This window comes from Xyrauchen texanus, chromosome 11 (assembly GCF_025860055.1).
Source record: "Xyrauchen texanus isolate HMW12.3.18 chromosome 11, RBS_HiC_50CHRs, whole genome shotgun sequence".
Lineage (NCBI taxonomy): Eukaryota > Metazoa > Chordata > Actinopteri > Cypriniformes > Catostomidae > Xyrauchen > Xyrauchen texanus.
Genome location: NC_068286.1, coordinates 46,120,595 through 46,147,727, shown reverse-complemented (window position 1 = coordinate 46,147,727; position 27,133 = coordinate 46,120,595). Strand labels below are relative to the sequence as shown.

At 42.5% G+C, this 27,133-nt stretch overlaps 1 protein-coding gene across 3 annotated transcripts in view; it reads left to right on the top strand.

The window, feature by feature from the left end:
- Positions 1–27,133, top strand: part of lrba (LPS responsive beige-like anchor protein) — a 333,604-nt gene that overhangs the window by 254,878 nt on the left and 51,593 nt on the right. For all 3 annotated transcript variants that reach the window (XM_052138116.1, XM_052138115.1, XM_052138114.1), the window contains exons 44-47: positions 2,106–2,246; positions 4,227–4,346; positions 11,160–11,312; positions 26,777–26,944. In XM_052138116.1, coding sequence (XP_051994076.1) covers positions 2,106–2,246; positions 4,227–4,346; positions 11,160–11,312; positions 26,777–26,944 — 582 coding nt within the window. The remainder of the gene's footprint in view (positions 1–2,105; positions 2,247–4,226; positions 4,347–11,159; positions 11,313–26,776; positions 26,945–27,133) is intronic.

Below are 27,133 nucleotides of genomic sequence, written 5' to 3'. Positions count from 1 at the left end.
ACACACACACACACACACACACACACACACGGATTGATTTCGAATGCATGCTGCATGAGTCTATTACATTTCAGTGACAATTATACAAGCTTTAGTGATTTACAATCTGCCCTTGATTAAACAGTGCTCCTTTACTAAGAGAGCCAATTAAATCCAAGGACCAGTTTAATCACGATTGTATTAAAATTAGTGGAATATAATTAACCTCGATTTTTAAATGAGACACATGGCCCTTGGTCATGATACACAGTGTTGAATCTTACATTAATGTCGGCACACAAGGTGGGCCTCAATATAAATGGATGGGCCAAGTTTTCACCCAAAATTGTTTTTTAAGAAATGTTCCGAAGTGGCGCTCTTTCACTCTTTCACACTTTCAGAAATAAGAATTTATGCATTTATAAATATGTATTTGATGTCGAAGAATGAACTGTTATATACTAGGTGGGGCTGGGTCACATTTAGGGTGGGTCCATGCCCACCCCTGCTCACCCTTGGCTACGCCACTGGCACACAAAGACACATATATGCACATGATACAATAACGCCAACCTTCCCTTTAAAAGAGTCCTTTGTCTTTTACACAGACACAATTGCAGGTTTCATGCCGTTTATTGTCCCAACACTATTGGGATCAATAGAAAAGCAGCTGAGCACCCTCATTTCACAGCTATGATATCAGAGGGCGAGGGAGATGGTCGATCTATATTCTGCCCAAAGAACTCCATCATTCCGCTATTATTGATCAGATTTGTTAGAGACAGAACTGCAGTCATTTTCCAAGTAATAAAGACCCAACAGGATAATAACAATGTGAAATATAGCTGCAAGCATCGATACCGGGGTCAAGACAATTATCGGCACCATGGGCAGCAAAATAAGCTTAGTTGAGTCTGATCAACAGTGTATGAGGATTTAGAAAAGTTAACTTTCAATCATAAAAATAACCCATTTGTTTTAAAAATAGCTAGTTTTTATAATTTTTGTCCAGTATGTGGTGCTGTCCTGAAACTCCTCAGGTAGTATCTGGGCATGGTGGTTATCAGGCAAGAAAGCGTTCAAGAGTTATAAGCCAAAATCTCCTGACCAGTGGGGGGCAGTGTGCCAAAATGCTACAGGTAACCTCAGGGTCTAATGGTGATGACACGTACCAAATTTCGTCCCAATCCCTCACAGCGTTGCAGAGATACAGCCTCAATTTCAATTTTGCACGTTCTTCGGCGAATTCGTTGAAGCGCCATTCGAAAACGGTATGGTTTATCAAAATTCTGTGAATATATTTTTGTCGTGAGTGCCTCTAGATGATTCAGGCCAATTTTCATGCAAATCGGACAAACAGCCTTCGATCAAATCGTCTTTTCGTTTCTAGGACTCACGGTACAAAAGTTATTAACGTAAACATGAGTGCATATTTGGACTGTTGGTGGCGCTAGAGGGTTTGAGGTAGAGACGCCAAATTTGCTGTGGTAACAGATCAGACTGTCCTCTATACGTGTGCCAAATTTCATAACTTTCCCGCAAGCGGTTCTACGGGTAGCCATAGACTCAATAGCGGAAGAAGAAGAATAATAGCAACAGTAACGAAAACAATAGGGGTCTTCGCCCCTTCGGGTCTTGACCCTTAATAAATGAGCATTTAAATAATGACCTCCTTCCATACCCTAGGTTTCTTAAGATCAATGTAGAATTAAAGCAGCTAATCAATGCTTTTGATGCTACCAAATGCAGGACATGAAAGTCTTGGGCGACTAAAAACATTGGCGACTAATGTTTTATAAAAGAATACATTTATGAATACGTGTTAAAACACAAGGATAATATTTTCAGGCACATGGGCACAAATCACAGTGTAATTATCCTTTTTATAATTGTTTTTTTTTAATTTGCAGAATGCATAATACATTTGGTCATCTAATATTAATGTAAGGTTTAGAGCTCCAATATTTTATTTTATTTTGTCATTAATTTTCATGCATGTAACACCTGTGGCCCTTGTTTGAACATACGGCTTCATGAATTTATCGTTTTGGTTTGTGTGCATCTATGTTTTTAATACAGTTTTTAATAAATGTTTTTTCCAATAATGTCGACCTTTGTCATTACAGCCTATTGGTGCGCTCAACCCAAAGAGGGCTGCCTTCTTCTCAGAACGCTTTGAAACGTGGGAGGATGACCAGGTGCCCAAATTCCACTACGGCACACACTATTCTACTTCCAGCTTCACTCAGATGTGGCTTCTCAGGCTTGTAAGTTTCTATGCACACATAAAAGTCATTGTCACAGGCATGCAAGCCTTTCATTACGGTCTGTCTAAACTAGCACCTTACTGCACAAAACAAAATGCTCCAAGATATTTGAAGCTTTTTATAGCATCAGAACTGTCCACTTTGAAACCGACCGCAGCGCTATGTTCCTTGTGCTGCAGTGAAATGCTTCACGTTCGTCATGCGATCGGTTGTGAAACACATCGCAACTAATTGTTGTTTATAATTGGGCTTGTGTGTCTGCTCAGTCAGGTTGATTTATTGTTATATTGAAATGTAGGCCTTATCTGCATACTAACAAACACGCAACACATCGCTCATCTTCCTCTCGTCGTTTCTGTTCCATTATCTGCAGAGAACAAAGGTGGGACGCTCTTAAGGAGAGCTGAAAATATGTCACGCTTCCTAACATTATTTTGAAGAAGCTTTATTTAAAATAGGCACTGATTCGCCATTGCTGAACTCCATAATTCTTTATCCTAAATGTTATCAGTTCATTACAAGTGTGCCGCACAAGCCCTCAAAAGTGAAGCCAAAACGTCTCGATCGCCCCCACGGTGACTGGTCCTAGTATAGGTCATAAACCCCGCCTCCCCATGTTATTCAACGGGACGTGAGACCAACTAAACAATTAAATTACACTTCACATATCTTTTTTCCAAAGATAGTTTCTGTCATTTACTGTCGTTTCTATCACGTTGATGTCATTTCAAGTGTTTGTTTTCAAAATAAGTTTGTTTTTAGTTATTTGATGCTATAAAAACGCTGCTGTGACATCATGATTGACAGCTGTGATTGACAGGTTCTCTGAGAAGAAGTAGTCACTGAAGCACCAACAGACTTTTTTTCGGGATCTTCGGAGGACTGAGGAGATTGGAGCTTTAAATTTAATATCAAAATTTCTATAATTAATAATTTCACACCGTCATAAGTCAAAAGTCAAAAGTGCAGGGGCGTGTGCTTGCGATTGATTCAGCGAGAGTGAGGGCGGGGCCTTGATTTCGCGGCTTTACTTCCTGCTCACTACTGCGCAGGTCTGGTCCCGAAATCACAACTGCGCAGACTCAAGTCCCAAGATGTCAGCACCATATCGGGACACTGGCGGCTTCAGTTCTCACCAATGGAAAAGAGCGAAGGGGCGTCGTCCATCTTTTTTCACAGTCTATGGTTCATTACTGTATTTCCAGTGGGTGTCCTGTAAAATGTAAACAATGCATGGATGCTCACACTCACACAGAAGGAGAGAAGAAAGGTCACTAACCCACTCCTGGCCAATCCTATAATTGTTACAGTATCTCACTTTCATTGCTGTTCCCTGTTGACCCATTCTATTGATCCCATCCCATTATTATCAGGCTTATCCTAAATCCACTTCCCCAAACACCCTAATTCATGTTCCACCGCACAAATCAACAACCTTGATATTGAGGCTCTTGACAGAGAAAAGGAAGGGCATTAAATTCAGTCTCTGTGTAATTAGGGTGTTTTTCTGGGGTGCTATTCACTCCAATTGTGACGTTCTCATCGGGGAGGTTTTGTTTCAAAAGAACCGTCTATTGATTATGCACCAACAAGATTAAGCGTGATTAGAAAAGAACAAATAATGCTCTTGTGAGGCTTTACTATCTAACTGGGTTTAATAAAAGCTTCCTTTAGTATTCAGGTCCTTCTTTTGGGGAAGAGGATGTCACTTAGTGCACACATTAGGATCGTATTGTAAAGGGCTTTGTTATTAACAGCAGGGATTAATACTAAATGGCGAATTCTGACTGGGTTGCACATATTGATAAATTCTTCACATCTATAGACTGGTTAAAGCTGACTTAAAGTTATTCATGGATGAAGGTTTGTGAGCTTTGTTCATTGGAATTTGCCCTGTAGTTGTTTTAGGTCCTAGCATTACTTTTTTTTTAGCATTCAGTGTTCGTAAATTCAGTGTGTTTTGCTCTCTCTTATTCTCAGGAGCCTTTCACAACATTCTTCCTGAATTTCCAAGGTGGGAAATTTGACCACGCAGATCGCACGTTCTCTTCTGTGTCCAGAGCTTGGAGAAACTGCCAGAGGGACACGTCTGACGTAAAGGTACGTTCAACACGCGCGCGCGCACACACACACAAGTACAAAATGCTTCTGAATGGGTAAGTAGAATCATGCATGCACAAAGAAGCCATGATGATCTTGCTAGCTAGTCCACATTGTTCGTTTAGATTAGTTATAATTGTTACACACCTACTGTACATGACACACACACATGCACAAAGATTTACTTGTTTGTATTTCCTGTCAATCAGACGTCAATGAGCCCCTGGCCTGGCTTTGGTTTTCGTCCTCCACTGGTATTTCGTCTTTCCCGAATGTGGAGGCTATTACATGATTAGACGTTTCTCTAGTGAGTTGACTTCCTCTTGGTAACTGGAGCTCACCGGGACTTGGTGTGAGGGCAGTCGACATTGAGACACCGCAGCTCTCTGCCCGGCTGCCCCCATCACCTCTCCATAAAATCTGGCCCTAGCACATGTACGGTCACAACCAATCCTTGTCATGCTACCATGAAAGCGTCAAGGGTCCTTGATCAAAGCCTGAACCTAATCTTGATTTCAAACTTTCGCCCCCTTTCCCCTATACACTCTTCATTGCGAAACCCTTCATAACACACTAACCCTCAGTTGAACCTTTTGTCGTTCGGCCCCAAACCAAAGTCAGACAGCAGTCCCAACTGCACACTGTTAGCCCCCTCTGAGGCCCTCAAAGTGTTCAGCGTTGACCAACAAATGTCCAGACCTCTTGAAATATTCGTTAAAACAGACAGCCATTTTGTTTCCACGCTCGTTGAACGCTGGCGTCCTTGTGGGGTTGATTGCGCTCATTGCATAATAAAACATGTGGCTCACATTACATGGTCACATTTGATACCAAATGTGCACCAAGAACCCAGTTTGGTTTCTGTCCAAGATTGTCACTGTGGATCAGCGTAACTGGATTGGGAACTGAACGGAAAACTTGACCAAAAAAACGGACAGACCTCGAAATCACCTTCAGTTTATTTGTCTTTGAAGCTGTTGAATATTTCAAACATGCTTTACTTTGCTTTATCTTAAAAAAAAGTAGTGCCCTCAATTTGCTATGCCGTTATCCCTTTTACTTTAAAAACAAAACATTGCAGTTCCACCGCATTTCGAAACACCCCCTCGTTCTAGGGGTGAAAAGCCTTTAGCAGTTTCTGTGTCCTGGCTATGAAGAGCCATAATGGCCTAAATCCCGTCTGTCTCTAGCCGGGCAGACTCTGGCCTGATCTTTAACCCCCTGCACTGGGCTGAAAGCATGCCGGACACTGAAAGTTTCCCCTCGGGGGAATTAGAGAGGACCTAAGCGGGGACCGAGGGGCACCCTTCTCTACTGACCCGCAGCAGGACAGGATTTTGGATCACAGGTTTTGCCCTCTGACCAGTTCTGCTCAAGGGCCATTGCACATAATAGCTCGTCCCGTACCCTCGGTCCTGCTTTCCTCCCCTCCCCACCACTGTTTAAGTAGCTCTGGGTCTTTGTGCCGCCAGCAGAGACGCCAAATTTACACCAGGCTCCACGCATGAACCTCAGGGCGCCTGTTGCCATTGTAAAATCCTGACCTTTTGTTTTAAAGACTTCTGTTTTAAAGAGAGGACCAAAAAGGCAGGCCTGTTTTGAACTTCCATCATTTGTTTGCCCAACTAATTGGCCTCTCTTAATGCTTCGAGGAGATGTGTAGATGTGACGTAGACATATGCCGTTTTGCTCTCGGCTTCGGCACATCAAATAATTTTTATAGGTGTAAAAAGTAGGAAAGAACTTGAATCATAATCAGTGCTGGGTAGAAACGGATTACGTGTAATGAAATAAAAATGTAATGAAATAAAAAAATTAAGTACTTGTAATTAGCTTAAATTACATTTGTAATGAGATTAGTTGCTTTTTTGATGGATTACATGATTGTATATTAGTCAGGCAAAGGTTGCAGTAAATGGTTCATAAATAACGATCCCTCTAATTCTTTTTAAATGATTTAAATTTTTCGTTGTATATCAGTCTATCGCTGATAGACGTTCGAGAAGCTTCTTTGCACATACAGACCTGATACTAGCCATTAGCCATAATTGACCCTTCGCTAAGCTCCGCCCTCCTTTGTTACGGTCGCTCAGTCTGATGAGCTCTGCAGAACTCCCCATAGGAATGAATGGGAGGTTGCCGTGACTTAGGTGTCGTTGCAGATGTTTTATGTTCATTAGAGAATAAGGGCTGACACAGTTGAATCCAGAACATGCTCTTCTTCAGATATATTTTTAAATATGATATATTGTTTTTAAAAGAAAGTAAAACACTGCGGGTATACTCTCTATGTTATTCGTTTCACTATTACAAATGACCCGGCAACAAACTGTTTTACATTGTTTTTATTACTTTGATAAAATACCGCTTAAATACAATTTGATAAAATACAGCTTAGTACTCAAACACACATTACTCCGATAGGATCCGCTCCCACTCTGCTCCACTCCTTGCTCCGCTCCCGCTCTGCTCCGCTCCCACTCCCACTCTGCTCCGCTCCCACTCTGCTCCGCTCCCACTCCGCTCTGCTCCCACTCTGCTCCGCTCCCATTCTGCTCCCACTCTGCTCCAATCCTCACTCCGCTCCCACTCCGCTCCTCACTCCCACTCTGCTCCACTCCCACTCTGCTCCGCTCCCTCTCTGCTCCGCTCCCTCTCTGCTCCAATCCTCACTCCGTTCCCTCTCCACTCTTCACTCCCACTCCGCTCCACTCCTCGCTACGCTCCCACTCTGCTCCGCTCCCACTCTGCTCCGCTCCCACTCTGCTCGCTCCCACTCTGCTCTGCTCCCACTCCGCTCTGCTCCCACTCTGCTCCGCTCCCATTCTGCTCCCACTCTGCTCCAATCCTCACTCCGCTCCTCACTCCCACTCTGCTCCACTCCCACTCTGCTCCGCTCCCTCTCTGCTCCAATCCTCACTCCGTTCCCTCTCCACTCTTCACTCCCACTCCGCTCCACTCCTCGCTACGCTCCCACTCCGCTCCGCTCCCACTCTGCTCCGCTCCCACTCTGCTCCGCTCCCACTCTGCTCCGCTCCTCGCTCCCACTCTGCTCCGCTCCCACTCTGCTCCGCTCCTCGCTCCCACTCTGCTCCATTCACATCTTATGCTTGAAATGGAACGTTTTGGGAGCATAAGTTAAAATTGGTTGAAAATCGGTTATGTTTTCCACACTGTGACACCATTTATCAGTGCGGTTATTATTTTATATATATTTTATATTATTTATAATTTTATAAATGTATCATTTCCAGCTATTGTTGTTAGTGAATAGCATAATGCATGGTTTGATTTTTTTTTTTGTTTTTGTTTTTTTTGGTAAAAAAAGTGTGGAAACATTTGCAAAAAATATGTTGCAAAAATAAAATGTTTGATTCGTACGGTAAGGCCAGTGAAAATGTTGATAGGAACTGAACCGCATGCCCAGTCAGGCCAATCGACTAAATCCTTACTGTTGAGCCCTTGTTGACTTTAAGGTCTGTAGATATTGACTCTGTGGATAAGCAGGTATGGCATGTTTGCCTGCTGTGTGTTTGCTTGTATGTGCTTTTTATTATCAGGCTTCATTGTGTCGTGTTGTGGAGACACTCGCTGGACGTCTGTGCAGGAGTATTTGGTGTTCTTGACTGATGTTGTCATACTATGTCTGCTCCTGTCTCTCTCATCCTTTTATCTTCATTTCTCAAGTGACCAGTCCACAGCCCGGTCACAAGCAGAGGACAGCCAGTCTGGATGCATTTCTCTCTATCTGTACAACATCATCATCTTCCTCCTCTCGCTCTCTCCACCTTTCACATCACACTCACTCTTAACCCGGTCATAAAGGAAAAAAGGCGGTTACTGCTCTTTACCGTGCTATGTCTGTAGTGTACCTCTGCACTGCTGTTTTTGATCTCTTTTATCAGGATGACGTGCTGTGGCTCTTTCTATTAAGAGTAATGGTTGACAGTAGCTTCAGCCACATCTCTCTCACACAGAATGGCAGTGTGGCATACATAAAAGGCTAAAGAGTCTAAACTGATTCCTTCAAAGCTGATGAGCATCTTTGGGAATATTTAGTTTAATTCCTTAAAGGTGCACTCCGTAATTCTTTCTCATTAAAAAGGTTGTACTCCTTAAGAAATGAATTGCGATTTTTAAACTTACGTATAAAACTCATGAGCACACACATGAGATGAAGACACCAGTTATATCAGTGACCCTGTTAAAGCATGGAGAGGGTCCCGTCATGGGGGCTGCCATGTTATGATCACATGACCAGCCGAAATCTACTCTCTTAATCTCAGTAACTGTCCTGTTTTTGGACACTTTCACTCGTGGATTCAATTAATCATGGCTGACTGTGAATAAGTGGATTTCTACAATCTGTAACTAAAAACTATTGATTTTGGATGATGCTGCATCCACACCACTAGGTGTCACTGTAAGTCCAAGACGACATGCAAATTAAATTACTGGGTGCACTGTAAACTAAATACTTCAGCAATAACACACAAGCAAGATGACGTTGTATGGAACATCATCACTCTTGGAATGCCGCTTGTTGATTCAGATTAGAGCAGTGGCAGTGTTCCCACGCCTCCTGGAAAACCTGGAATTTTGCAATGCAGTTTTCCAGTCATGGAAAAGTTATGGAAAATGTGAAAAAAAATGTAATGTCCTGAAAAATAATTGTTTGTCTTGGAAAATATTTTTCTATATTGAAACTGCACCGGCTGATGCACACTCGCGGGACGCTCGTCCCTCAAGCGCACACACTTAATCCAGCTAGATTATAACGCGAAGACTTGCAACTTATTGAATCATAATATATGTGTCACTGTGCATTTCTTATTGTGAAGAAAATTGGCAATATGCAGCTTTATTAATTAGAGAGAGTTTGTGTTTTTATGAGTTAAAGATGGATTGACGTGAACAGAAAGGTGAGAGAGGTGTAGTCTTCGCCCCATTATACACTGACACAAAATATGTTTGAGATTTGTTTCTACTTTTAAGTCAGAAGGCAAACAGAATAATCGGTTAAGACCTAATGAATAATCGTTGCAATAATCACCAGAATAGTTGAATAATCGTTCCAATAATCGGTTAAGAGCTAACGATTAATCGCTGAAATAATCACCTGAATAGTCGAATAATCAGTCTAATAATCAATTAAGAGCTAATGATTAATCGTTGCAATAATCACCTGAATACCGAATAGGCAAATAATCGTTCTAATAATCGGTTAAGAGCTAACGATTAATCGTTGCAATAATCACCTGAATAGTCGAATAATCGGTCTAATAATCAATTAAGAGCTAATGATTAATCGTTGCAATAATCACCTGAATACCGAATAGGCAAATAATCGTTCCAATAATCGGTTAAGAGCTAACGATTAATCGTTGCAATAATCACCTGAATAGTCGAATAATCGGTCTAATAATCAATTAAGAGCTAATGATTAATCGTTGCAATAATCACCTGAATACCGAATAATCGGTCTAATAATCAATTAAGAGCTAATGATTAATCGTTGCAATAACCACCTGAATAGTCGAATAACCGTTCTAATAATCGGTTAAGAGCTAACGATTAATCGTTGCAATAATCACCTGAATAGTCGAATAATCGGTCTAATAATCAATTAAGAGCTAATGATTAATTGTTGCAATAATCACCTGAATAGGCGAATAATCGTTCCTATAATTGGTAAAGAGCTAATGATTAATCGTTGCAATAATCACCTGAATAGTCGAATAACCGTTCCAATAATCGGTTAAGAGCTAATGATTAATCGTTGCAATAAAACCTGAATAGTCGAATAATCGTTCCAATAATCGGTTAAGAGCTAATGATTAATCGTTGCAATAATCACCTGAATAGTCAAATAATCGTTCCAATAATCGGTTAAGAGCTAATGATTAATCGCTGAAATAATCACCTGAATAGTTGAATAATTGTTCCAATAATCGGTTAAGAGCTAATGATTAATCGCTGAAATAATCACCTGAATAGTTGAATAATCGTTCCAATAATCGGTTAAGAGCTAATGATTAATTGTTGCTATAATCACCTGAATAGTCAAATAATCGTTCCAATAATCGGTTAAGAGCTAATGATTAATCGCTGCAATAATCACCTGAATAGTTGAATAATCATTCTAATAATCGGTCAAGAGCTAATGATTAATTGTTGCAATAATCACCTGAATAGGCGAATAATCGTTCCAATAATTGGTTAAGAGCTAATGATTAATCGTTGCAATAATCACCTGAATAGGCGAATAATCGTTCCAATAATTGGTTAAGAGCTAATGATTAATTGTTGCAATAATCACCTGAATAGGCGAATAATCGTTCCAATAATCGGTTAAGAGCTAATGATTAATCGTTGCAATAATCACCTGAATAGGCGAATAATCGTTCCAATAATCGGTTAAGAGCTAATGATTAATCGTTGCAATAATCACCCGAATAGGCGAATAATCGTTCCAATAATCGGTTAAGAGCTAATGATTAATTGTTGCAATAATCACCCGAATAGGCGAATAATCGTTCCAATAATCGGTTAAGAGCTAATGATTAATTGTTGCAATAATCACCTGAATAGGCTGAATAATCGTTCCAATAATCGGTTAAGAGCTAATGATTAATCGTTGCAATAATCACCTGAATAGTCAAATAATCGTTCCAATAATCGGTTAAGAGCTATAATAAAATAATCAAAATAAAAGCTCCATCATAGAAGGAATGACAGAAATATATCACTGCTGTAATATTCACTGTAATACTACTACTAATAATAATCTTTCTTTCTCTCCCTCTCTCACAGGAGTTGATCCCTGAGTTCTATTACCTTCCAGAGATGTTTGTCAACTCCAATAATTACAACCTGGGAGTGATGGATGATGGGACGGTGGTGTCAGATGTGGAGCTTCCACCCTGGGCCAAGAGTCCCGAGGAGTTCGTACGCATCAACCGACTTGTACGTTCACTCTTTCTTTGTCTCTCTCTCTCTGTCGTATTAAAATTGCGATTAAAGTGCTCATGGTGAGTGGGCATAGCCAGCGTGTCTGGCTGACAGGTGTGTGTGTGCCAACGCTGTGACCTGTTTTATGCTGATAATTACATCTCTTATATCAGTCTGACTCTCCCATTAATCATCTCTTTCTGTGTCACCACAAGCACAACACCCTCAACCAATCTCACCATTTTCACATGCGCTCTGATAACATCTCTGTGTAGAGTTGCATAGACCTTTGCTGTTTAATTTGATCTGTGCTTTGCATTAGTGGATATGTGTGTATCTACTAAAGGATGGCAGTAATCACAGTGCTGTATTAATTGGTGTGGCTGCCATATATCGCACACTCTGGTTGCCGGTAACGGCGTGACAGTTTTCTGCGCAGTGTGTCAAGTGTTCTGGCACGATCTAAACTAACTACAGGGGCAGCTCGTGCTGACACGTGACCTTTAATGTCTTAAAATCAAAGCTCTCGTGTACTGAATATTTAAGCTGTCGCCATCTAGTCTCTGCGCTATTCTCCTCTCTGAGAACACAGTCTTGTTATCATGAGCACTTTAAAATACAGTGAAATGTCTCGATTAGCTGTTGACCAAATTCTTTCGATTTTTCTGAACGCACTGTAGCACTTCATTCAATAACGCAGCACACACACTGTAACTCTTACAGTGACTCGAAGACTTAACAAATGACTGGGAACCTCTAACCTTCATGTTTCTTTTTTAATGAAATTTCTCCCTACAAATGTTCCCATTGTTGTTATGTTAGCTGCAATGAAAATAAACTGTGATCAAGTGGATAAATGCAAAATATAACCACCGTGACACCACGTCTCTCTGACTCTCTCTGACTCTCTCTGACTCTTATATGCTTTAATCTTTGCAAACTCTTTTTCTTTGTGATCTTTTAATATTAAAAGAACAAAACAAGTAATTAAATCTTGTAATTAAGAACAACATGAAAGTTTACAGTATTTATGTTCCCAACACACGTGTGTGTGTTTATGTGTGTGTGTGTGTGTGTGTGTGTGTGTGTTTGTGCGTGCGTGCGTGTTTGTGCGTGCGTGCGTTTGTGTGTGTGTTTGTGTGTGTGTGCGTGCGTGCGTGCATGTGTGTGCGTTTTTGTTTGTTTGTGTGAGTGTGTGTTTGTTTGTGTGTGTGCGCGTGTGTGTGCGCGCTCGTGTGTGTGCGCGCGTGCGTGCATGTGTGTGAGTGTGTGTTTATTTGTGTGTGTGCGCGCTCGTGTGTGTGTGTGTGTGTGTGTGTGCGTGTGAAGGGGGCATTAGCCCTGCTGATGACTTATAGCTGGCATTAGGGGATGTCAGCTGTTCTACTCCTCTACAATGGGGTACATTTGTAATGAGGGCACAGACTCCGTCAGAGACAGACACATGCAGCAGAAATCTAATGGCCTGCTACAGTCTTTAGCTCATCTGTCACTAATGGCCAGAAAACAGCATGATGCGCACATATGGTCATTTATGTTTTGTAGATGATTAACAGCTAATTAAACTGCAATCTGCACCAGTCATGCTAAATGTGCTTTCAGAAATAACTGCACCCTCCAAAATAGGCAGTGGCACCCGCGGTGTGTGTGAGCGCCCATACTGTATGTCCTCAAAAATAGACAATAAACGAAATCAAACAAAATGCGAAATAAATTGTAAGAAATAAAAAACAGTCCGGCGCTCCACTATCCCACATAAGTCCCATAGGTAGGCTACGCTGTGTGAGGTCACAGGTGGCAAGAGCCCTGAATGGGTCATTCGTATGTGTGGTACTGTGCTATTGCGTTTCTGGAATGAGCATTCGAGTCTTTCACAGCACGGGCTACGTGATGGTGTCGCACTACGTGACGTTTTGGCTTTTACAGCTGGGACTGATAACTGAATGCATGTTAAATCAAGCTCACACGTTGCTGAAAGACAAGTGTCAGTTTAAGTTGAGTAAAAACACACTCAAGACCCGACATACACCCATGAACACAGAGACCTGAAGTTTGTCAGATTTATACGTTGACAGCCTCTTGCACTTACGTGTGCTGAGATTCTGAGAGTCCATTAAGTGCACATGCTGTATGTGGGAACCGAAGGTCAGAGTAATATTCTAATAGTGCGGATATATGATCAGATTAGAAGTTAGTGGCTTCTGATGTTTACGTTCCCTCACAAGGGATGTACGCGTGTAGCAGTGGACATTGTCTAAACTGAGAGGATGAGTCTGTGTCGTGTCTTATAACAAGCAACGTCACGAAACTGAGTTTCCCACAGCCCGTCGACAGGCTGAGTGTCTCCACGAGAAGACTCCAGACATCTGCGATGTCAGGGGTCATCAGTGTTTGCATTATCTTCTCATCTCGTCATGCATTCTTTTCAGTTGAAATGCATGTGCATCTACATCCATGCATCTCAGCTCACTAGTGCTGGTGTGGTGACGGCACCTCTGCTGTCAGTATAGACAGCACTGTCAGGAGCCGTTCACACCAAACACGTTTTTATGCATTCCTTATCATTGCAGTGTGGCTAGCTTTTTTAACGTGCAACGCAATCAGTCTGAACAGCCCCTTATGCCCTATTCACACCGATAACCACAAAGAGATTTCCAACGACATGTGCGAAAGCTGCTTTTGCAGACGTGATGTGGGCATGATGAAAAACATACACTTTTTCAAATGCAAATGAGCAGTGGTGCGATGCAGAGACGATGAAAGTGGAGCTCGTGTGATCCATCTGGTGCGAGATGGAGGATACGGTGAAGTTACTGTGAGTGATTTTACAGTTCTGAATCATTTGTCTCTGCCTATATGCTCAGATAAGAATTTGTTTGCATTCAGAGTAAGTTTGAGTCATCCACTGGTAATCATTCATCTCGTTCATGATGTGATGCATTATGCATATCTGCAGTGCACTTACTAGGGTGAGAGGCGTGGCCGTTTGGTTAACCTGTTGATAAGCAGTCGTCCACACGCGGTAGTGATGTCACTCTGCTTACATTTAATATATAATTTACCATCTATAAATGTAATTCATGTTAACATTATACATCTTTTCAAAGGTTTAAGGGTTCAACATTGATATCCGATCTCTGTTTCACGACAGCAATCCTCCAGAAACAGCGATTGAGTTATTTGTGCAGGAGTACAAATGAAAACATGCGATATCAAAACGGGACTTTTATTATGAAAACACGATCACCGGATGAATCCAGTTCAACACACTTGTGTCAATCGTCCATGACAAGCGTTCATTAAAAACATCCAATCGCACTTTTTGTCCATAAAAGTGATAAATGTGAGAAATATTGATATATTCTCCATTGTTTACATGAGATCTCTCCTTCGTCATCGTTCTTCATCAAACTGCAATCTGAGCAGCATTCATGTTGTAAAACTGTTTATTTAAGCAATATCACACGAGCAAGAGTGCGATACGGCCCTATATCAGCACTGTTGTGATTCGGGCGCAGGACGAGTGCTGTAGGTAATTACAGCAGTGCTGATATAGGGCAATATAGCACGATTGCGAGTGTGATATTGCTTATATACAGCAGTTCAATGAACAAGTAAATTTTTTTAAAAATTTGAAAAACTGAGTACGGTCATTAAAACGCATTTGTGCACGGAAATACTTTATTATGCGACGGATCAGAATCTGCCGTTGCTGAGAGACGGTGTCTGTGAGTGTGTGTATGTGTGTGTGTGTGTGTGTCTGTGAGTGTGTGTGTGTGTGTGTGTGTGTGTGTGTGTGTGTGTGTGTGTGTCTGTGAGTGTGTGTGTGTGTGTGTGTCTCTGAGTGTATGTGTGTGTGTGTGTGTGTGTCTGTGAGAGTGTGTGTGTGTGTGTGAATGTGAGTGTGTGTGTGTGTGTATGTGAGTGTGTGTGTGTGTATGTGAGTGTGTGTGTGTGTATGTGAGCGTGTGTGTGTGTCTGTGAGTGTGTGTGTCTGTGTGTGTGTGTCTGTGTGTGTGTGTGTGTGTGTTTGTGTGTGTCTGTGAGTGTGTGTGTGTGTGTGTCTGTGAGTGTGTGTGTGTGTGTGTGTGTGTGTGTGTGTCTGTTAGTGTGTATATATGAGTGTGTGTGTGTGTCTGTGAGTGTGTGTGTGTGTGTGTGTGTCTGTGAGTGTGTGTGTGTCTGTGAGTGTGTGTGTCTGTGAGTGTGTGTGTTTGTGTCTGTGAGTGTGTGTGGGTGTGTCTGTGTGTCTGTGAGTGTGTGTGAGTGTGTGTGTGTCTGTGTGTGTCTGTGTGTGTGTGTGTGTGTGTGTGTGTGTGTGTGTGAGTGAGTGAGAGAGAGAGAGATGTTTGATCACCTGTTGCCACACCCAATCAGAGATGGTGTCAGCTTTCTCAGTGGAATATAGACGTCCAAGCGGGGTATCCGGTGTGCAAATGTCATTCACTATAGAAACAGCGATGTCCTCCGCCATTTTAAACAGTGTGTATCCAATGTGGAAACTCACAGAGCGCTGTTCTATGTAAACAATGACTAACGGATTCACTTTACGTCACCAACCGGCTCATATTACACACAAAAATGATCTTTTGCCACCCCCTGCTGGCTAACATATGTCATTTCAAAAATAAAGACAGTAACTCTAAACACATCTGCACTGCTCTTACACTTTAGTTTAGAACAGCAGGAACACAAGCGGAGTGACACACACACACACACACACACACACACAGTGAAGTGTCCGAGTGATGATAATGATGTCAGACCATCAGTGCTCAGTGGAATGTCTCTCGTCCAATCAGATTCGAGGACCAGAACTAACTGTGGTATATGATCTGATATATTAGAGTCTCATAAACAAAACCAGCCGTCTCCAAAGTCTGTTTTTAAACTGTGGCGTAGTTATTATTCATAATAGTCGAGCAGTGCCGTCAGATTTAGTGTCGTCTTGAGAGGCAGAGCTTTAATTTTACTCTGAACACTTCCAGAGATTTTACAGAGATTAAAGCTGCAGGAACTCATTTATTATTCGATCATCTTCAGATTTGAAACGTAACTTCTTTAGACTCGTGACTTTGAGATTATTGTATTTCTGGGTTGTCTTGCCACTCTGGGGGCTCTGAATATTACTCTGAATCAGCCCTCTTTGTCACACATGAAACTGGACTTGTTTCCATTACCGTTTCATCCTCTGCTAGTGGAGTGCATGTGTCTGTACAGTATCTGTTTGTTTTGTCATGAGCTGTTTTATGATGTATAATAGAGATGGGAGTACAGCCTGAGAATGCTGTGATCCACTGCCGCTTATATGCACACTCACGTTATAGCACTCCAGAAACGTTCTCGTCCGTCCTTTGTGAAACACCTTGTACACGTCTTTGTTGCGGGACAGAAACAATGCATTTTAGCCTTGGGTTTCCTTTTCACAGGCACGCTCAAGCATGCCCTGTGAATATATGGAGAAATTAATTTTCAGCATGGGTGCAACTCATTGGCCTCTCTCACCTTTGTCTGCATTTTAACCAACCTCTGACAAGGACGACAAGTTTAGGACATCCATCATGGAAACCGCTGACCCCAGATATCAACATGCACACCAACAGCAGAGCATCTTAATTTACTGCTCCTTCACATGACTCTCTCCTGCTAAACTTCTGGGGATTCTCAGGGTCACCTTAAATGTACCTCAGCCGTAATACACAAAGAATGATCTACTCATGAATGAAACTGGCCTGGGCTTTTCAAAGTTCTTCTGCATTCCTTTGGAAACAGGGAAAGGTCATTATACTGCGTATATTAAACTGTGCATTGACCTGCCATGTGTGTATGTGTTTAATTTAAAGGGACAGTTCACCCAAAAATGAAAATTCTCTCATCATTTACTCACCCTCATGCAATCCCAGATGCGTGACTGACTTTCTTCTGCTGAACACAAATGATGATTTTCAGGAGAATATCTCAGCTCTGAAGGTCCATACAATGCAAGTGAATGGTGACCAGATCTCTGAAGCTCCAAAAGCACATAAATGTAGCTTAAAATACTCCATATGACTCCAGTGTTTAAATCTAGGTTTCAGAAGTGTTATGATAGGTGTGGGTGAGAAACCGATAAAAAATGTATGTCCTTTTTTATTTACGTAAAATCTCCACTTTCACTTTTACATCTGAAAGTCACATGTGGTGTCTATTTAGTTTCACTTTCACATGTGAAAGTGAAAGTGGAGATTTAGAGTAAAATAACATTGATCTGTTTCTCACCCACACCTGTCATATCGAGTCATATGGATTACGTCCATGTTTCCTTTATGTGATTTTTGGAGGTATAAAATTCTGGTCACCATTCACTTGCATTATATAAACCTACAGTTTAAATATTCTTCAAAAATCTTCATTTGTGATCTGCAGAAGAAAGAAATTCACACACATCTGGGATGGCATGAGGGTGAATATATAATGAGAGAATTTACATTTTTTGAGTGAACTGTCCCTTTAAGTAATCAATGAAAAAATTGGCTCAGTCATGCCAACATCAAAGTTTGTCTTGACAAATTTTACCTAGTTATCTAGTTACAAGCTCTAAGCTCACTCTTCTCTTCCTCATCGCGCAAGCACAATTTCTGCAGTAAAAAATGAGCCTGTAATTAGAGACGGTAGAGGAAGTCCCCATCACAGAATCTATCTTGCTGAGTCACAGTGGAGTGAGAATTATTTGGATAGCTGCTCAGTTGCAGGGCCTCTCAAATGACTGTGATTCACTCTGTGTGTGTGTAGTGTGTGTGTGTGTGTGTGTGTGTGTGTGTGTGTGTGTGTGTGTGTGTGTGTGTGTGTGTGTGTAGTGCGTGGTGTGTAGTGTGTGTGTGTGTGTGTGTGTGTGTGTGTGTGTAGTGTGTGTGTGTAGTGTGTAGTGTGTGTGTAGTGTGTTGTGTGTGTGTGGTGTGTAGTATGTGGTGTAGTGCGTGGTGTGTAGTGTGTGTGTGGTGTGTTGTGGGTGTGTGGTGTGTGTGTGTGTGTGTAGTATGTGGTGTGTGTGTGGTGTGTAGTATGTGGTGTGTGTGTGGTGTGTAGTATGTGGTGTGTAGTGTGTGTGTGGTGTGTTGTGTGTGTGTGGTGTGTAGTGTGTAGTATGTGGTGTAGTGTGTGTGTGGTGTGTGGTGTGTAGTATGTGGTGTAGTGTGTGTGTGGTGTGTAGTATGTGGTGTGGTGTAGTGTGTGTAGTGTGTGTGTGTGGTGTAGTGTGTGTAGTGTGTATGTGATGTGTGTGTGTAGTGTGTATGTGATGTATGTGTAGTGAGTGTGTGTGTAGTGTGTTTGTATAGTGTTTGTGTAGTGTGTGTGTAGTGTGTTTGTATAGTGTGTGTGTGTAGTGTGTATGTGATGTGAGTGTGTGTGTAGTGTGTATGTGATGAGTGTGTAGTGTGTATGTGATGTGTGTGTGTGTAGTGTGTATGTGATGTGTGTGTAGTGTGTTTGTATAGTGTGTGTATAGTTAGTGTGTGTGTGTGTGTGCGCGCTCTCACAACACCAAGAATGATTAGAATAGATGACTGTGCTAATTAACTTCTACTCTGAGCTCCTTAAGTCTATAGAGAGTGACTGATCAGGCAATGATGTATTCTGAGTGTGTGTGTGTGTGTGTGTGTGTGTGTGTTTTAACTTGTCATTTTGCACTTCTATGTAGAGGAGAGGACAGGAAAAGAAGCAGGAGTGGGACATTGCAAGCCATATTTGAACTTGCCTTGCCCACATCAAATCAAATCCCTTTATTGTCACTCGATCATGTACACAAGTGCAACAGTGGGTGAAAGTCTTGGGTGCAGTTCCGAGCAACACAGCAGTCATGACAGTGATGAGACATATACCAATTTACAACACAACTTACATATCTAATATACACATAATAACACACATCACAATATACAAATAATAATATACAATGTACAGTAAACAATGCACACAGTATATGGACTGAGAAAATATTTGCTTCTATGCCAACGCTCATAATGCCGAACGGATACTTGTGTGGCTTTGTTGTTGATGACAGTGACATTTTTAATAACAACAATAAATCATTCATTCACCTCTATGGGCTCTATTTTCATGGCCAGCGACCATGCGCCGCTTCTCATCCGGTTTTCGTGATATCACTCTATTCTAAGCGCAATTTTCGTACCACCGTAACGTGCAAATGGCCATGTGTGGGAGTGCTTGCGATATCTGTGGCTGGGGTTTATTGTATGTTAATGAAGTGCCACAAATGAAGCCTAAACTCAGATTCTGCGTTTGCAGTTTGGGGATTTCACCAATAGATGTTATGACTTTTTTTTTTCTCCCATTTTCTCCCCAATTTGGCATGCCGAATTCCCAATGCACCCCAAGTCCTCGTGGTGGCGTAGTGACTCGCCTCAATCCGGGTGGCGGAGGACGAATCTCAGTTGCCTCCGCGTCTGAGACCGTCAATCCGCGCATCTTATCACGTGACTTGTTGAGCGCGTTACCGCGGAGACGTAGCGTTTGCAGAGGCTTCACACGTGGCATTCATGCACAACTCACCACACGCCCCACCGAGAGCGAGAACCACATTATAGTGACCACGAGGAGGTTACCCCATGAGACTCTACCCTCCCTAGCAACCGGGCCAATTTGGTTGCTTAGGAGACCTGGCTGGATTCTCTCAGCACACCCTGAATTCAAACTCATCACATAATTAATTACTTGCATTGTTGTATTTGGATAATGAAATGCATTTGCATTTACACCTTTAAATGTGGTCAGAATCCGTTCCTGACCACCTCCGAATGTAATTTTATTATATAAAGTCTAAAAAACCACAATGCAGGAAATAAACACACAGACATGAAGGGGTGAGACTAACAAACATAAAGAGTGCAAAACACACACACAAAACTGAACTGTTTAAACTATACTTTATAAAACAGCCACAATGCAGAACACACACACCAAAATGAACTGGTGAGCCCATAACACATCTACAATGCTGAACACACACACACACACACACACACACACACACACACATACACATTCATCTAGTTACAACAAAGGATAAATTAGGTTGTTACTTGTTATTTTACTCATTTCAGATATGCAAAAACTGATAAAATTAACCTCAAACAAATCAAACAAAATGCTAAACTTTGACAAAAGTAGTCTTTGAACATCTTTAAATAAATATATATATAAATAAATGCAAAACTTGTGACAAAATCTAGAAATCATCTTTTCTTCATCCAGGGATGAATAAGTAACTCTCTGCAGCCATCTAGTGTTTATACTTGTAATTGCATCTGATTTTTAGTTTTGAATAAGCAGTTTTGTTCTCGAGACTTTAAGCTTTCAAACAGGAAATGCACCACTTTAGTGCTTTTACATTATTTAATTTAGAGTTGTTACATTTCTTTCTTATGTTTTATTGTTTCCGGTCACTTTTGACCCCAGTCAAGCGTGATTTAATAATGAAGGCTTAAACGTCAGATGTACATCTTCCACAGTTGCATGTAGTTTTTACGTGTCTGTCTGCAACATAATCTCTCTTAATCAATGCAAAGTCCAGCTGCCAATCAAATATTCCCGCCTGCCCCTGTGTTCCCCATCTCACTCCATGGCCCATGACAGCGCTGTATTCACATGCAAAACAGTCAGATTGATTTGTTACGTGACGTTTTAACACGGTCACCGACAGATTACCTCTAAGTCCTTAAAATGCATTTAAAGGGCTGCTAAAGACAGGGAAATGGTCAATGACAGCCGTAAAAAGCTCGGAGAGATCCCATCTCGTAAAAAGACATGTTTGAGAGCATTGTTAGTGTCTTACAGTACTGCATTGCTGCTCTCACTGCCTGTAAATCTAGTGATAATCGTAAAGTAGGGGAAAAATGAAGGGTCTCTGATATAACCAAGTCTTCAAAGCTTTTTTGTTGGTCTTAATGAGCTCGTCAGTTCACTCATAAAGCTGAAATTCAAAGGTTTTGGAAATGACTTCCCTATAATTTTCGGAATACTTCCCCGGCCCGAAAGTCTAATTCGGTTCCTCTAGAGAGCGAGAACAGACCAGAGCCAGACACAGAACCAACTATCAGGGTTCAGCCACTCCTCTTGGTTGTGTTTACAGCCTTTGAGGAAAACTCTCATGTCACATGTCTTGTTATTTGTCCGGGGGTTCGCCCGCTTCTGTCTCAGGTGCCTGTTTATTTGTGGCCGAACTCCTGCACAGATATCCCGTCACGTGTCGTCGCCTGTTGCGTGCATCGCGGTGCACGAACGCTCTCGCTCAGGCTTTGTCTAGTGTGAGAGTGCATGGCATCGCGTTGTTGGCATTGCCTTGTCGTTTCTGGCGATATGCACTCGTGGCGTTCGCGTGTCTGTGTCTGTGAGAGCGCGCGGCTTTGTTTTGTTTCCGTATTGCCACGTGTCTCTCAGTCTTGCGTCATACCACGCTGTGGCAGCGGGGGCGTGGTCAAGCGCCCGTCCAGGAGAGAAATCGCTAAGGGCACTTGCACCTGAGCTAAATTATGTCTAACACCTATCTCTAATTTCAGTGAGCACGGGGAGAGCGGCATAAAAGCAGCCACAGAGCCTCCAGTCGAGAGAGAGAGTCTGACAAGCCAACCCAATGCGCTTATGAATGATTGTGTTATATTTACTGACAAAGATAAAACGGCAATTCAAGGCCTTACCTGTGTTTTCGAAGCCCTGTTTCTTGTGTCCTCCTTCCCTCCTTGAAGACGAGTTTTACACTGGTACCGAAACCCGGGAAATATTATCCAAGTGATGGAAGGAAGTCGCCCTGTAGAGTCCTCCCAGCTGGCGGAGGTCCTCCAGTCCCTTGCTACTATGCATCACAGCCACCGACAGTCCCTGCTTGAGCTCCGGTAGGACCAAGATCATTGGTTCTTCGAGATCGCATGCCGGTCCTCAAGCAGATCCGGAGTCTTCTCAGCCAGGAGGCCGCTCCAGCCACAGCCGCGACCCCGGACCCCAGCGCCTCTTTGCCCCCACCCGCGTTACAGAAGATGGGGGCGGCGGACGATCCAGAAGCGTTACTGGACCTCTTCGAATGTACCGCCGAGATTTGGGGCTGGCCGCACGACCAATGGGCAGCTCGCCTTGTTCCTCTTTTGTCCGGGGAAGCCCAACTCGCAGCTCAACAACTGCCGGCAACGAACCTCCTGGCCTATGCAGACCTGAAATTAGAGATAGGTGTTAGACATAATTTAGCTCAGGTGCAAGCGCCCTTACCGCTTTCTCTCCCGGACGGGCGCTTGACCACGCCCCCGCTGCCACACCCGCCTCCTCGTCTGCTTGTTAGTAGTTCATTAGTTGCACCCGCCCTCCTTGTTTGCCTGTTTGATTTCTCTCCCTATTTATTCTCCTTCTGCCCTGTCCTGTGCCAGTCTGTTCTTGTCGGTCGTGTTTCTTCAGTCTGTCCCATGCCAGCCTGTCTAGAACACCATTGTCCTGGACTGTGCCTCTCCCCTACGGGATAGTTTCAGTTGGTTCTTATTTAATAAAACCCCATCACTCCGCTTTTGAGTCCATGTCTTTTAAATAATGCTGTTTTGTGTATGTGTTTCATTATTTGTTGCAAAGCATTTCAAGTATGGCTGAAATATCAGCATTTGTGATACCTCACCCCACATTCGCCAGCACTCCAGCGCACACAAACACACACATTTCCATAATGCTGATGATCCCCGAAGGATTTTAACGGGACATACTGGCTCTACTAATTGGCACATCAATAATGCTCTTCAGATATGAGCTGTCTTAATGAGCTGGATCTGGCCTCTTTTGTGTACATATACATGAATTTAAATACCTCCACCAGCCAAGACATCACCACACATCCAGTGATGGGTTTTTCCCAATTCTTAAATGGCCATATGTTATAAAGTATTTATTGTTTTCAAATAATAATGGGATGGCGATATTCCTTATAGAAGTAGACGGGTGTAACCTTACATCTCAAGCTGACGTTCTACCTCCAAACACTCTTATACACGCATGCCCTCTGGCTTAACGATTGCGGTGTTGTCATTTTTAAAAGGAATCCTCTGTTGTATGTACACATCTCCCCTTCCACTTGATAAAAGAGCGCGGGTTCAGAGTGACACCACTGTCCCGGGAGACCCTACCAAACGCTCTCTGCATCTCTGATGAGGTCAGATCTCCCTAAGCAGAGTTCCCATCTCTATCCTGATGCCAGAGCTCCTTGATTAGACGGATAAAGGAAGTCCTCTAGAGAGAGTCGGTGTCCAATAACACCCCCACCCCTCTTTGTTTTCCCCTTGCTGATTGACAAAAGATGGCGGCCCACATTAAATGCCTATCAGCCCCTGCATTAGGTTTGGAAACAGACAAGTCATGGAACAATGAAGGGTTAATCCATCCGCACAATAAATTAAACATAAATCCCCCCCAAAGGCTCAAAGAATGAGAGGAACAGTTTCTCTTTGTAATAGGATTGTAGTCGATTGTACTAAATAGGCATGTCTCAGTAACAGATGCTTTGCCCTACGAATAAATCAAGAAGAATATAAATGTAATACTCGGACGTCCCGGGCCATGTTGCAGGAAGCCGTACATGCATTGTAGTGTGTCAAATAGAGCGATGTAGCATTTTGTCACGCTACATGGCTACTCATTGGTCAAGCTAGCTTGTAACTTGAAAAGCTGTCACACTTAATGTAATAAAGTTAGTGTTGTCGCAGCAATAGTTCGTTACTCCCCAACACTGGACCTATTTCAGATCACATCCTGAGCATATTGATAAAGAGACAGAGTGATAAGTGGTCAATATTGACCTGTCATGATAATGGCTACTGTGAGAATCTCCACAGCACACACAACGTCGATCTCACACGTGATTTTATCTACTTTAGACCATTTCAGGACGGTTTAAGGAGCATTTCCTGCTAGTTGTGCGTTCCAAACGGGATAAATCCCCCTCCAAAGGGCACTTTGAAGATAGTCATGCTGTAAGATCGCTTCGAACAGAATTTAATGTTCAATAATAAATGACGACAAAAGTGAGTTCTGTATGACCCTTATTTTTGAGCCCCACCCCTTGTAGCCTTTCAAAGCTCTCACAGTGAATGTTAAAGACTTCAAGGTGCGTAGGGATGATTATTATGAATGGAACGCCCCCTCACCTCAAAACAACAGCGCGAGGCAATTCATTCATAGCGACTTTAACATGATTACTAAGCTCCACTTGTCATTTACTTTGACATTTAGTCATTTAGCTGATGCGTTTATCAAGAAGAGACAAGAAGCTCAGGTGGTAGAGCGGATCGGCCGCTAATCGCAGGGTTGGTGGTTCGATTCCCGGCCCACATGACTCCACATGCCGAAGTGACCTTGGGCAAGACACTGAACCCCAAGTTGCTCCCAATGGCAGGCTAGCACCTTGCATGGCAGCACTGCCATCATTGGTGTGAGTGTGAATGGGTGTGAATGTGAAAGACACAGTGTAAAGTGCTTTGAATACCGCTAAGGTTAAAAAAGTGCTATATAAGTGCGCAGATAGCTTCGTTGATTATAACCAGAGACTCTCTAGCAGAGATGGGTCACTTCTATTAAAATGAATGGGAGAAATGGAAGCCCCCAACGGTCAACAGGTGTAGCATGCAAGTCCCGCCTTGACAGGTGAACGAGCCAATCACCTTTTAGATACAGGCATCATCTGTCAAGCAACTCAAGAATGCACATGCGCATTGGCTATATGAGCTGGGGCAAATCATTTTTTAGTTGAAGCAGAAGAGTAGCAAAGTTGTCAAATTTCACTGCTGATTTGAAATGTTCGTTCTTTCTTTTTTCCCCCCAATTTGGAATGCCCAATTCCCAATGCGCTCTAAGTCCTCGTGGTGGCGTAGTGACTCGCCTCAATCCGGGTGGCGGAGTCTCAGTCAAATCTCAGTTGCCTCCGCGTCTGAGTCCGTCAATCCGCGCATCTTATCACGTGACTTGTTGAGTGCGTCACGCCATCCACCGCGGCATCCATGCTCAACTCACCACGCGCCCCACTGAGAGCGAGAACCACATTATAGCGACCACGAGGAGGTTACCCCATGTGACTCTACTCTCCCTAGCAACCGGGCCAATTTGGTTGCTTAGGAGTTCCTCAGCACGCACTGGATTCAAACTCACGACTCCAGGTGTTGTAGTCTGAGCTACACATGCCCCCAGAAATATGCTCTTTGATAGTAACCTAGACCAACCGTTTTGGGGATTTTGTTTTTTCCCATTCAAGTAGATTGAATGCTGCTTGCTTAAATAGAAAATAGCTGCCTAAGAGCTTTCCAAAGATGTCCACTGAGTGATCTGACTTGCCTAAAATTACTTTGCCATAACAGAAGCGATCATTCCCGAGCGCTCCGCCGAGGAACTAATCGCGAGCATCTAAACTACCGTTTCATCGCCTCTCTCGCGCAGGAAGTCATTTCAAAGTGGTCGTCTCAATTTATAATTCATCTCATTAATGCATCAAAACCACATAATGCTTTTGGGGTTTTTATTTTTTGAACTTTTGCTAACCTGCGTGCGTGATATCACTCGTAAAGATGTCAACATAAATGAACTGATTCGGTTTGCCGCAGAGCTTGTTTTCGCAGCACAGATGTCATGTTTCATAGCATCTCTCATTGCCCTTCTGATTTAAAGTTCTAATTAAGAAAGCTTGGAGTGCAAATTAAGCAAAATTAGCTGTCAACAAAATCACATTTAAATGAGTGATGCCGAGACCCTTTCAGTAAGCGTTTAAATGATATAAATTGCCATTTAAGTGCAGGGTCTAATGTTTGTCTCGAAATTAATGTGACACAAGGCAGCAATGACAATCAAGGCTCTTCTCATACTCATTTGGGCTCGTTTAGAGGCCTTTGTGCCCGCACAGCTTTGAGCAAATTAACACAATTGCTGTTTTTTATGAGCAGTCATAAATGGAGGCCCTCCTTTGGTGGCTAATGAAGAGAGAAACAGCTTGTGTTTCAATATTACGACAGTTGAAGAACAATCATAGCTCGAAAAAAACAAAAAAAACAACACCACTCAAACTCCCAACCGCACGTAGAGATGAGACTAAACAAAAGAGCGAAGATATCTCGTCGTGCTTGTGTGAGACGACACGCTTCGGTGGTTCTGTTCTGTAAGCATATGCTTGTAATTTGTGTGTATTATGTCATTTGTGACCGTTGAAAGCACATTTTGACAGATCCCGTTACCCGTGCTACTTGGTTACATTCTCTGCGGGGCTTTTCACGAGATTATGGACATGTGAAAAATAAAAAGAATAACAAATCTATCCAGTCAATCTATGTTGTGCCTAATTCACTGCTGAGCTCATTTGCCGACGGCATCTTGATGTTTTCACTCTGTCTAATGACTTCAGTGTTATCATAAAGCTGTTTTAGAGTGAATTCTCTTGGTCTTGAGTGACATATCTGCTGTCTGCTGTCACACAGGCCCTGGAGAGCGAGTTTGTGTCCTGTCAGCTGCACCAGTGGATTGATCTGATATTCGGATACAAGCAGCAGGGTCCTGAGGCCATCAGAGCCCTCAATGTCTTCTTCTACCTGACTTATGAAGGGGCGGTCAACCTCAGCTCCATATCTGATCCCCTGCTCAGAGAGGTATGTCACTTTCACACTTTCATACTCATACAAACACCATATGTGCCTTAGACCAAAAGCTTTTGTCTTTAGATGGTTATTTATATCTCCAGTTTTAGTGTGTCAATAGGAAATATACATGTTAGACTCACAAACATTCCTTATGCATATAGAAAAGATTAGAATAGAAGAACAGGGAGTCCTGCAACA